This window comes from Amphimedon queenslandica, unplaced genomic scaffold (assembly GCF_000090795.2).
Source record: "Amphimedon queenslandica unplaced genomic scaffold, v1.1 AMPQUscaffold_13185, whole genome shotgun sequence".
In the NCBI taxonomy this organism is placed as follows: domain Eukaryota; kingdom Metazoa; phylum Porifera; class Demospongiae; order Haplosclerida; family Niphatidae; genus Amphimedon; species Amphimedon queenslandica.
In genome coordinates, this window is record NW_003546579.1 from 79,177 (window position 1) to 91,093 (window position 11,917).

Below are 11,917 nucleotides of genomic sequence, written 5' to 3' on the forward strand. Positions count from 1 at the left end.
GATCTAGTTTATTTTTAACCCCCACGCCTATTAAAGATGGAGGCTGGAGTGGTCTCAGCTGTGTGGGGCAAAGACATAGCTCAGGACGTGTTTCAGAGATGGAATCAAGGCAAGAGAGCTTCAGGATACTTTTATTTTGCATTTTATCTTTTATTTTAGGATTTATTTTCAGCTCAAAAGAGCCTCTGGCGTTAGTTCAGTACAGTGGGGGCCCCTGTGCTGTTTTGGCTCCAGTACAGGTCTGGCATCACGTGATCAAGTAGACGTATGATCTTTTGTGTAGGCTTTTATATTTCAAAAACATTTATACGAAGACAGAGACAACGACAATCTTGATAATGAGGACTGGAGGAAGTGTGAAAGTAAGTCTTTAAACATAAAATTGGACTATGTAGCAGAAACTGTCATTGTAAAATTCATCATAATGTTAAAAATTGCGAAAATAAATATAAAATTATTATTAAATTTTAAGTTATCATTATTTTAGGTTCTGTGGCTCAAGGATTATTAATATCTGTCCTCTCTCATATTCTAATTAATGCCAGCTCTGATGGCACCTGCAGACTTGCCTTACTCGATTCCAAAGCTCCACCCACTTCGACAGTTGCCATGGATACAATAGCACAAGTCACACCTACTCAAACGGGTGGAGTGAGTGGTGGGTTGAAGAGGAAGCATCCCTCGCCTCTTTCAGAGGAAAAGACAAGTGGAATAAAACGAGAACCTTCTCTCTCCCTTCCTCCTCTTATAACGGGCAGCTCCATTGAGAAATTATTGGAAAAGGTCAAAAGGAAAGAGGAGGGGAGTGGTCACGGCCAGGAGAGTGGGTGTGGTCTTACATTAGAGGCACTTTCGTCAGCTTTACGTAGCGTTAGAGAGAGACAGCAGGAGGAGGAGGAGGAGGAGGAGGGAGAAGATCAAGAGTTGAGAGCTATTGATAATAAAATGATGTCAAGTGATGCATTAGGTCAAACCGGTTTAGCTAGCCGTCAAACCGGTTTGACTGGATCTGGTGATATTTCGTCAGCTACTACTAAAACAAGAGCTGAGGATTTTCATTCTAAAATAAGGTCAATATATTAATAATTAACTAACCATTATTAATAGTTAATTAACCAGTATTGGTAGTTAATTAACCACTATTAATAGTCAATGTTTATTAATTATTTTAGGGTGTGTCACTGCACTGACTTGGGTAGCACTGTTAGATGCATTAGAGAGAATTTGAGTGATTTCTTCAGCTCATACGGAGTCCTATTATTCCTTTATTCTGTAGTACTTACTAAAGTAAGAAAGGACATAAACCCATTCACTCAATAGTTTAAGAATTAGTATTATAATAAACAATTATTACTGTGTTATAGTGTCCATAATATACCACTGATATGCAACTAGTATTAGTAGCACTAAAGTAAGAAAGGAGTTATATTTACCCATCCACACTCCACTATCAGTATTACACTATTACAATATTGCATGTATTGCATCTACAACTGAACTAAACTATAACACAGTATTGAGGTACACCAGCAGTTAGGAACTGTAGTGTGGTTGTTATGGTGGATGTCATCATGTCTTTTAGGGAATTGATAGAATATCTGAGGAAAGAGAAGAAACTGAGCAACCGTTGATAGACCCACTTCATGGCCACGGAAGGTTGTGTCTTATTATTTTATTATTTTTAAGTTAATTTGAATAAATATTAGTCAGAATTTGATTAATTTGCTATTGACTGGACGCTGTGTTACCAACGTCTTTGATTTGGATAAAGATCTTGGAGGAATGAGTAAGTTAATTATAATTATTCAATAATTACTAACAATAATTATTCAAAATATTACTGCTAGTTTATGATTGTCTTCTCTCTCTCTCCTTGTTTAGAGTTGCTTGGCATTCCAAGGCAATCCACAGTTGGTTTTTTAACGATATTAGAATCTCTTCATTACTGTGAGGTCTGTCTGTCTGCAAATTACTCCTAGTAGTTAGAACAACTTTAAAAATTCGTAAAAAATTCATTTGTGATCGGAATCAGCTCAAACTTTCTACACAACATAAGTACATGTATATGCATCAGGAAATGTAATAAAAATGGAGAATTTTCTACTTTTCATTTTTGGCAAAATTTGGCCCGCGACCCTGTACTATAGTACAGGGACTTTTGTCCGATTTTGGAGCAACTTTAAAAAATCGTAAAAAATCCAAACTTGATCGGAATCAGCTCAAACTTTCTATGCAACATAAGAACATGTATATGCATCAGGAAATGTAATAAAAATGGAGAATTTTCTACTTTTCATTTTTGGCAAAATTTGGCCCGCGACCCTAGTACAGGGACTTTTGTCCGATTTTGGAGCAACTTTAAAAAATCATAAAAAATCCAAACTTGAAGTACAGAAAAATTGGAGAACTCTCTCCTCCTACTATAATTTTTATAATGTTTAGGTTGGTAGTTTTCTAAAGAATCCTATTTATCCTGTCTGGTTGATAGCCAGTGAGACTCACTTGACTGTACTTTTCTCACTGGTGAGCTACAGCTGTTGCTAGGGAACCTCCCCTTGTTGCTAAGGGGTATTTTATGTACGTCTTGTTTTGTAGGAGATCGGTCTTACTTCTGAAGAAGATGCACAATCTGTGGCCAAGAGAGAATTCTCACGATTTAGTATTGAAGGTGAAAGTGAAAATTATTACTATTATTATTATTATTAAGAGCAGTTGTTATTATTAATTATTTATTGTTATTTTTATTATTTAAAGGTGATTCTTGTCTAATGGCTACTGACAAGTTAACTGATCTATTACAAAAGTTAAATCTTGAGACAGACTCTGGCTAGTAAGCTAATAGCCTATTGCAGCTGCTACTCTTCCCTCCTTTTCTCTCATTGCAGTGTTGAGTATATGAAGAAGAAACTAGACAAGGAGAGTGCAGGGATTATTCTGCTTAGTGATTTTTTAAACGAGTTTTATCCTTTTCCAGTAAGCTTTCTCCTTTTCTCTTCTCTCCTCTCTCTCTCTCTCTTTCCTCCAGCAGATGGAATGTGAAAGACCCAAAGCATTTACAGTTTATCATTACAACGGATTAATACACAACAACGAAGATGAGGTAAGTGTAAAATCTAGTGCCATAATAATAATAATAATAATAATAATAATAATAATAATAATTTTACTTTCTCCTCAGATCCAGCTTGCCAGAGGGCAGGCAGTGGCCCTTGGTGAAGCAGGCGGTACTAGTTCAGACATTTCTTTAATTAACTGCCTTCAGACAAAATGGCCCGACCTTATCATACATTGGGATGGTGGAACGGATCCTAAAATTATTTAAAGAATACAAAACCTCTCTCCCTCTCTCCTTCCCTCCAGCAACAATCAGCTATCGATCAGGACATTAATTGGAACTAATTATTTACATTATCATCTTTAACTTTCTCATCTAATAATTTAAATGTTTTCTCTCTCCCTCTCTTTCGTATAATAAAAATAATTAATTGGAAAAATCAAAATGAAAAATGTGTGTGTATTAACTGTACATAACCAATAATCAACAACAATAATAATAATAATGATAAGAATTATGTCAAATTGTGGATATAAAATCATAATAATTGAAAAGAAAAGAGGAAAAGCAACATAAAATGTGTGCCATATTCATATACAAATACATTCAATAATAATAATAATAATAATAATAATAATAATAATAATAATAATAATAATTATACATGTATATATTCAATCAATATTAATATTAATCTACTGTTGTTTCATTGCATATCCTTTAAGTCCGTCATGCCCAAAAATATCCCCCAGGGGGTCATCATTATTACCAGCAGAAGCCCCGCCCCCCACAGAATTCAATTTTGATACGTCTACCGGAGTTAAGGAACCGATTAAAGAGCTTTCAAGTGAAGCCGTACCTCTCTTTCTCTCAAAGTTCTTGAGTCCTGAGCCGGAATAAGGTTGGGGCTTTAAAGGTGGAGCTCCCCTAGCAATGGGAGGGCTGTCCTTGGCAATAAGTGCTCCGCCTGGTTTAAAAGGATTACTGTCGTACTCTCCAGGGGTGAGAATTGGTTGCCAGGGGTCGTTAGGAGGTCTTACCATTTCATTAATCACTGGCATACGCTGGTCACTAGTAATGGAATTATAAGTGGGCGTGGCCATACTTGAAGTAGTTAATCCTGTTTCAGTAAAAGTCGTATCCCTCAGTGCTCTCTGAAGCTCTTCCCCTGCCGTTGAAACTGACCCGGCGGTGAACGGATCACTGATTCTGCGTGAACTCTTGATCAGCGCGTCAGCAACTGCAGATCCGAAATCAGATGACGGAGAGTTCCGATTGGTCAGTTCAAATATTTCGTGTAAGTCCCCGCCTTTACCCTTCTCCCCTCCCTTAAGGTGCTTCTTTCTAGGAGGAGGGACAGGGGGCATTAGGGACGGAGGGGACTCTGAGATGTGCTCATTTTTAGTAACAGTATCAACTCCGCCCCAAGAGGAGGAGGAGCTCGAGGAGACTATGGAGGCGGAGTCAGTGTCCCCCTCGTCCGATAGAACCGGTCTGATCAGTACTGGGGTAGGCATGCGCTCGATGGTATGGACTGAGTCCGTTAGATCGACCAGTTGACCAGTAGCTACCTCCAGCGAGTCCTTACTGCTGATACTCACCGACTCAGCACTATTATCATCGAGACTCAGTCTCTGGTTATTATCAGAGATAGGCGTGGTTATTATAAGGGGCGGGGCTTCGGTGAGTGAACTTCTCTTTCTTTGGAGGTCGAGCATCTGATTCAGTTTGTCCATACCAACCTTGTGCTGTGAGTAAGGGATCACTGGCGGAGGGACTTTGGACTACAGAGGAGGGAGAATAAGAGGACATGATACAGTATTAGGATCATGTGGTGGGTTACTTTGTGTCGTCCATCTTGACTGCTCCCAGTGGCTGGTAGTGTGGAGGATTTATTTGACAAGTTAGGACTCCAGCTGGGATACATATCGCTAATCCTCTCCTAAGAATAATAATAATAATTAAAAATTAATAATAACATCCTACATTTCCTTTCCCTTGGAACAGGTTCTTGGTATCTTTCATTAAAGTTCGGGTGTTTTTAGCAACCTTGGTGCTGTGTTTATGGAGCAAATCCTACAAAAATGTAACACAAACATTGTTAAAATTTCAAAATATCTAACACCAGCTGCTACCAACACACAGAGAAAACTTGACAGGAATTCACACACAAGGACTTCCCTTACCTTCATGTCCTTGAAAGCAACCTTCATCTGATCCGACGACCACTTCCCCGACTTCAGCTCTTCCTCGTAGATGATGACCTCATCGTCAAACATGTCCCTATCCTTGTTCGAGTTGAGTCTGTCTATCCTCCCATTTATGAACTGCTGGAAGTGTTGGAACTCGAGTAGCAAAGACAAGAACTCTTCCATGTGGGGCCTGGACTTTATGAAACTGTGGGAGAGAGAAAGAGAGAGAGAGACAGACAGACAGACAGACAGACAGACAGACAGAGAGAGACAGACAGAGAAAGATAAAAGAATAAATATTGAAGGAATTTACATTCAAATGTACATCTTACATACACACACATACATAAACAAGTACATGTATATAAAACTAAATCATTTAATTGTTAAACATACGCTTCTCTATCAAAAGAGACAGTGGATTCTCCTTCTCTCATCTTCAGAGCCAGTCGATATCCTCCCAGTAGTGCCACGTTAGCCTGTAGGAAAGCTTTAGTGCAAGTATCACCGTAAGCCGAAGAACTCTTTTTTAAAACGTTCTTTAATTGTGTGGAGACGTCCGGAGGAATGTTGAGCAGATCCTCGTAATACGGTGATTCAAGTTCGCTTTGATCAATGTCCAGTATGACAGCGTCGTTGATCGGCATAGCACGAACTTGATCCATCATGGAGGAGTGGATACCCATCAGGAAAGGCATTGGGGCTCTAATTAGAATAAACAACCGGGTGGCTTTAATTAGAGCAATTTAAATGAGGACAAATTGAATTAAAAATACAGATTACGTATAGTTTAAAAAAACAATTATCATAGAAGCATTAGTTAGGAAAGATTTATAGACGGGCATTAATTAGGATGGATTTATAGACGGGCATTAATTAGGAAAGATTTATAGACGGGCATTAGTTAGGAAAGATTTATAGACGGGCATTAATTAGGATGGATTTATAGACGGGCATTAATTAGGAAAGATTTATAGACAGGCATTAATTAGGAAAGATTTATAGACGGGCATTAGTTAGGAAAGATTTATAGACGGGCATTAATTAGGATGGATTTATAGATGGGCATTAATTAGGAAAGATTTATAGACGGGCATTAATTAGGATAGATTTATAGACGGGCATTAGTTAGGAAAGATTTATAGACGGGCATTAATTAGGATAGATTTATAGACGGGCACTAATTAGGAAAGATTTATAGACGGGCATTAATTAGGAAAAATTTATAGACGGGCATTAATTAGGATAGATTTATAGACGGGCATTAATTAGGATAGATTTATAGACGGGCATTAATTAGGATAAATTTATAGACGGGCATTAATTAGGATAGATTTATAGACGGGCATTAATTAGGATAGATTTATAAATGGGCATTAATTAGGATAGATTTATAGACGGGCACTAATTAGGATAGATTTATAGACGGGCATTAATTAGGATAGATTTATAGACGGGCACTAATTAGAACTCACGTGCAGTAATCAATGAGATGGTGTGGAGTAATTGGAATAAAAATGTGTTGCCTTTAAAAGGGAAGAAGTAATAATTGATAATAATAAAAAGAGATATTGAATTCTTACCAAAAAAGAGGATAGAGTAGTAATACACAGCCATGTACAGCTGCTGAGAGCTATAAGAAAATTAAAATAAAATAAAATAAATAAAAGGTACTCACAGTCTTTAAACTACTAGAAGTGATGATGATCCGTCTTTCAAATAACATACTAAAAGAGGGAGAGAGAGAGAGAGAGAGAGAGAGAGAGAGAGAGAGAGAGAGAGAGAGAGAAAGGCAGGTAAAACAGATAAGTACATGTACGGCATAAACTTACTTAGCGTATAAACACAGAATAACTTGATGATGTAGTGTTGGATAAAAAAGAGTTAAATTATGCTACAAAAAAAACAAAAATAAAATATACTGAAATATACTAAAATATACAGTACATGCACTATAAACACAAATATACACGGACTCACATCTGTTGGTATCTCTGGTAGTCTTTTAGTATTAGGTAAAGGAAAGGTGTACACCTAATAAGGAAGCAAAAGGTAGTGAAATAATGATCATACATATATGTACATGCTCTATTGTATTAGGTTACAGTTCTAGTGTGTGTTCATGAGATGATGGCTAATTGATAGTGAGTGTGTGGCGGTAGTGATAGTGGCAAAGTAAACATCAATGACTACTTCATGATAATGCTTCCTTTAAAAGCATCACATGAATAGACAGACAATTGTACACACACACACTATACAGTACATACTAAATAGGAAGACATACACCGTGCAAGCATGACTTTAAGATAGACAACCGTCTTAGTTTATTTACAATACATTATACCATAAAACAATACATGTACATTTAAAGGTACAATGTAGATTATCATATAATTATACATTTAAAAGTACATGTACATGCATGACTTTAAGATAGACAACCAGTCTTGGTTTATTTACAATACATTATGTAACAGATAGACTTTGGGATGGTAAAACTACATGTACATGTACATTGAAAGGTACAATGTAGACTATGTACATATGTACATACACATCCACTACATAAACACATACAAGTACATAATACATTTAAAAGTACATGTACATGTACATACATGCCTCCATTACATGTATTGTGTATAGTGTACCTGCCCAGTGTCTATCCCTTCAGGTACTAAAGTCATAACAGTTTCGGTATTGAGGGAAGGTACCGGGTGCTTGTAGAGGCTGGTCAGGAATGGATCAATCAGCTCCGTCTATGGATAGAAAGGAGGCGTGTCAACCCCGCCCACTCTTTTAATTGATTGGCATACCTGGAAGTCGGCGTGAAAGTCTGAGATTTTGTCCAATATTTTGTAGAAAACTTTGAACCAGGGAAGATCGCTAAAATAAGAACATAATTATAATAATTAAATAATAATAATAATAATAATAATAATAATAATAGATTTGTACACAATGTGCTGTAGAATGTAAATTCGTACATTCGTACATGTACATGTATCTATAACTGTATTTTCTATTTTTATTATTGTTAGTGATGATGTCATTCCAGTGCTAAGGTAAACATGTAGTCCATTAGCAACTGACATCATAACCATCATCATTATTAATTAATATACCAAAGATTAATAAACCCGTTAGCCTGTGTGGGCGTTAATTAACGAGTACTCAACACTTTGGAATGAAATACACGTACACGTACATGTACTCCCTTTTCCCTTTACCTTATGAAGCAGGAGCACACGTCGCCACGAGGAGGATACCGACAGAAACCAAAACGGAAGGTGCCTTGAAGATCCGTTAGACAAAAAGTGAAGTGTTCTTCAGCATTAGTGCTGGAAGAGATCAAAGGAGAGAGAGAGGAAGAGGGAGAGTAAATGTATGTCCACACTCAAGGTTGTCAAGTCATTTCACTTACTTTGAGTCTTTTGTGGGGAAGACAAACTTTGCCAGGTTTTTCTTTAGATCCTAAAATTAACAAAAAACAGGCACAACGTAAATACATGTACACCCACACACTCAATAACAAATTAAATATCAAATCAATGTGTCGTATCTTTTTGAGATATCAAGGTGTAATGTTCACGCATTTGAACTCACCTCATCAAACTGATGATCTTTGGGATATAATCTTTTGATCTCTGGAGCTGCATGGGAATGGAGTTATGGGAATAGAAATATAGGAATGAAAGTAGATAAATACATGTATGTTATACCTTTATCATCATGAGGCCTGATGTATTCAACGTAACATTCAAACGTTTGAGTCGGGTTTCTGAGAGAGAGAGGGGGGGGAGAGACAGAGACGACAGACATGATGATAACATGTGTGTGTATCTTAAATGACATCAGAGAGAGTATGATAACAGTGCAATGTCTTTAACACTGTCTCTATTACTACACACCTCATGTGACCTCTATTTAAAGTCTAGTACACTTCCTTCCATCATCTTATATCAAACATGTGGTAACCTCTCTCTCCTTCTCTTCCCCCCCTCTCTCTCCATTCAAATAATGCAGCTCTTGTTTACATTGTTTAGCAAGTGAAAGCTATCAAAAAACAGGCCCTACTCTACCCCTAACACATGTACCTGTACATGTACAGATACATACAAGTGTAGTTTTGTATGTAGTCAAGTTCCTCATAATAAGATGATTAACAGTCTCTAGTGTATTGTATACACTAGTCTACCTATTATTGTGTACTATAGACTGATAAACAACACTACATGGATACTATTGACAGACTCCCCACTGCATTTGTAACCATTGTTCATCATTTCTCTAAGTTCTTTCAATACAAATCATATTGTAATTCTTTACAACATAAGGGATAAGCTCTCCATAGCTTACTTCTTTACTCTAGAGTCCATTACTGTCTCCTTCTTCCCGGGAGGACCACAAAGAAAGAGAGAAAGAGAGAGAGAGGAAGACTGACTCGATGATACAAGAAGAGATTAAGAGAGATTACGGAAATGTAAAACAAAATCCGTATACCCACTAGGTCCGTATACTGAAGGGCGTGGCTACTTTCACGTGATCACAAGCATCACGTGATTATTACAAGATGGCGTCTAATGGAGAGCAGGTAATTTCAATAGCAAAATAACTCTCAAACCTTTCTTCCTCTGTCCCTCCAGTCAATGTTTTATGCTGTGGTAGTCACAGGATCTCCTCGTGAGACGACAGAGGGAGACGTTAGAAAGTTTTTTGAGGAAATTGCAGTGAAAGAAGTTAAATTTCAGACAGACGAGAGAGGCTGGAGAACTGGGAACAGCATTTACGTTCAACTTGAGACGTCAAAAGATTTCGAGTTAGCATGCACAAGAGACGGTCAACTCCTACTGTCTCAGAAGGTTGGGGTCCTCATGATATCAAAAGCTGATTACGAAAGAAGTACTGGATCTACTGGAAGAGGAGCTACTTATAATAACGGAGCGTACAACCAGGGGGCCGAAGGGGGAGTGAAAATAGTTAGTTTAATGATTGGGCGGGGCTTATACATTAATGGGGGCAGGGCTTTAAAACTACGAAATGACTTAATTAATATTAATAATAATTTTATTTCTAATAGGAGCATGAGACTCCTCCTACTGAGCCACGCCCACTTGTCGAATCCTACTTTGTACGTCTACGTGGCCTTCCCTACTCTGCAATGGCTTCCGACATACTTGACTTCCTTAAAGACGTTCAAGTCAAAGACGGAGAGAAAGGAGTCCATTTTTCCTTTGGTTCCGACGGCCGTGTCTCCGGAGAAGCCTACGTTGAGGTTTGTTCGGGAGGTGATGTGGAAAGGGCTCTTAGACATGACAGGGATCATTTGGGCGGGAGGTATATTGAGGTTTTCCGTGCGTCCCAGAACCAGTTCGAGTATGAATGTCATCCGATGAAGGGGCCGGGGGTAGGGGGAAGGGCAGGAGGTGTGGTCAGGCTGCGTGGGTTACCGTACGGGTCGACTGAGGATAACATAAGGGATTTCTTTCAAGGTTTGGGTATCAATTATTATTTATTTTATTTATTTATTTTATTATTTATTAATTTAATTATTTACTTTTATTTCTAGCTGAATAAAAAATTGTTTTAGATTCTCTCTTTATTTTATTTTCATTTCTTCTCCCCCTCCCTCTCTCTCCCCCCATATCCCTGTACATGTACTTTACCAGGTATTGCCATATCACACATTACAATGCAATTGAACGAAAGTGGAAGGGAAACTGGTGAAGCTTTTGTTGAACTCTTTCATGAAGAAGATGTAGACAGAGCACTAGACAGACACAAGAAAGTACTAGGACACAGGTAACATTTAAAAAATATTAATAGTAATAGTAATCTCTGTTATTACCTGTATATTTTGGAGTGGGCTAGTGGGTAAAATTTTGGCAAATTTATTATTAAATAGTCACTATTATACATGTACATGTACATTATGTCACTTTGTAGGTACATTGAAGTGTTCCGGACCACTCGGAGTGACATAAAACCCGTCGCTGATCGATGGGCCAAGTACTCAAGGCCAGCTCCCTACCCTGGGGGAGGGGGAGGAGGAGGAGGAGGTGGGAGGAGATATGATTCTGATCCATACCACAGGCAATGACGATTAATAATTAATTATAATTAATAATTTAATTATAGAGGGGCGGGGTATAAGTTTGGCGGAAGAGGTGGAGGCTGGTCTGATTATGGAGGAGAAAGAGAATACTACGGACACTCAAGATACTCTGGGGCTGGTAGAGACATGACGAGACCAACATACAGCAGGTGTTACTCTAATTCAAAATGCATATCTGTCTATAGTTCTTGATGGGCATTAATTAGAATAACCTCAGTCTTAAATATTTGATATAATACTTATTCATTTCTTTACATGCAGTGATCCTAATGGCGGTCACTGTGTTCGAATGAGAGGTCTACCTTATTCTGCCAGCGAGAGAGAGATATTTGATTTCTTCTCTCCTCTTGTCCCGTTTCGAGTTACCCTCGAGAAGGACACGTATGGACGAGCTTCAGGTGAGGGAGAGGTTGAGTTCTGTACTCATGAAGACGCAGTGAATGCTATGAAGAAGGACCGTGGACATATTGGTGAGTAAGAGAAGAGTTCTTTTAGTATGTAACATGTAACATTTTAAATCTCTCTTCTCTCTCTCTCTCTCTCCCCCCATCA

At 38.0% G+C, this 11,917-nt stretch overlaps 3 protein-coding genes across 5 annotated transcripts in view; 2 read left to right on the forward strand and 1 right to left on the reverse strand.

The window, feature by feature from the left end:
* The first annotated feature begins 6 nt into the window (after positions 1-6).
* LOC100637927 (ubiquitin carboxyl-terminal hydrolase FAM188A-like) lies at positions 7-3,453 on the forward strand. Of its 2 annotated transcripts, none has more exons than XM_020000457.1 (14): positions 7-109; positions 160-239; positions 284-362; positions 488-1,070; positions 1,173-1,287; positions 1,583-1,656; positions 1,707-1,786; positions 1,882-1,952; positions 2,443-2,523; positions 2,596-2,668; positions 2,755-2,830; positions 2,886-2,973; positions 3,029-3,100; positions 3,179-3,453. In XM_020000457.1, the coding sequence occupies exons 1-14, from the start codon at positions 37-39 to the stop codon at positions 3,320-3,322; spliced, it is 1,689 nt and encodes a 562-aa protein (XP_019856016.1). In that variant the 5' UTR covers positions 7-36; the 3' UTR covers positions 3,323-3,453. The 2 variants fall into 2 exon arrangements, with proteins under 2 accessions (XP_019856016.1, XP_019856015.1); XM_020000456.1 differs by having other exon boundaries at positions 3,026-3,100; positions 3,179-3,347.
* Positions 3,403-9,738, reverse strand: LOC100638055 (DENN domain-containing protein 1B-like). The gene is made up of 17 exons (XM_011407704.2): positions 9,610-9,738; positions 8,973-9,031; positions 8,857-8,903; positions 8,675-8,724; positions 8,481-8,591; positions 8,067-8,136; positions 7,902-8,009; positions 7,228-7,281; positions 7,080-7,141; positions 6,926-6,974; positions 6,831-6,880; positions 6,723-6,773; positions 5,644-5,952; positions 5,242-5,452; positions 5,042-5,131; positions 4,899-4,997; positions 3,403-4,839 (listed from the first exon to the last, which is right to left on the reverse strand). The coding sequence occupies exons 1-17, from the start codon at positions 9,627-9,629 to the stop codon at positions 3,751-3,753; spliced, it is 2,529 nt and encodes an 842-aa protein (XP_011406006.2). The 5' UTR covers positions 9,630-9,738; the 3' UTR covers positions 3,403-3,750.
* A 50-nt stretch (positions 9,739-9,788) lies between these two features.
* Positions 9,789-11,917, forward strand: part of LOC100638180 (heterogeneous nuclear ribonucleoprotein F-like) — a 4,080-nt gene continuing 1,951 nt past the window's right edge. Inside the window, exons 1-7 of one of the 2 annotated variants that reach the window (XM_020000458.1) lie at positions 9,789-9,844; positions 9,897-10,229; positions 10,331-10,742; positions 10,920-11,052; positions 11,197-11,343; positions 11,389-11,514; positions 11,627-11,835. In XM_020000458.1, the coding sequence (XP_019856017.1) occupies positions 9,824-9,844; positions 9,897-10,229; positions 10,331-10,742; positions 10,920-11,052; positions 11,197-11,343; positions 11,389-11,514; positions 11,627-11,835 (1,381 nt within the window). In that variant the 5' untranslated portion in view covers positions 9,789-9,823. The remainder of the gene's footprint in view (positions 9,845-9,896; positions 10,230-10,330; positions 10,743-10,919; positions 11,053-11,196; positions 11,344-11,388; positions 11,515-11,626; positions 11,836-11,917) is intronic. The other variant, XM_020000459.1, reaches the window with a different exon arrangement.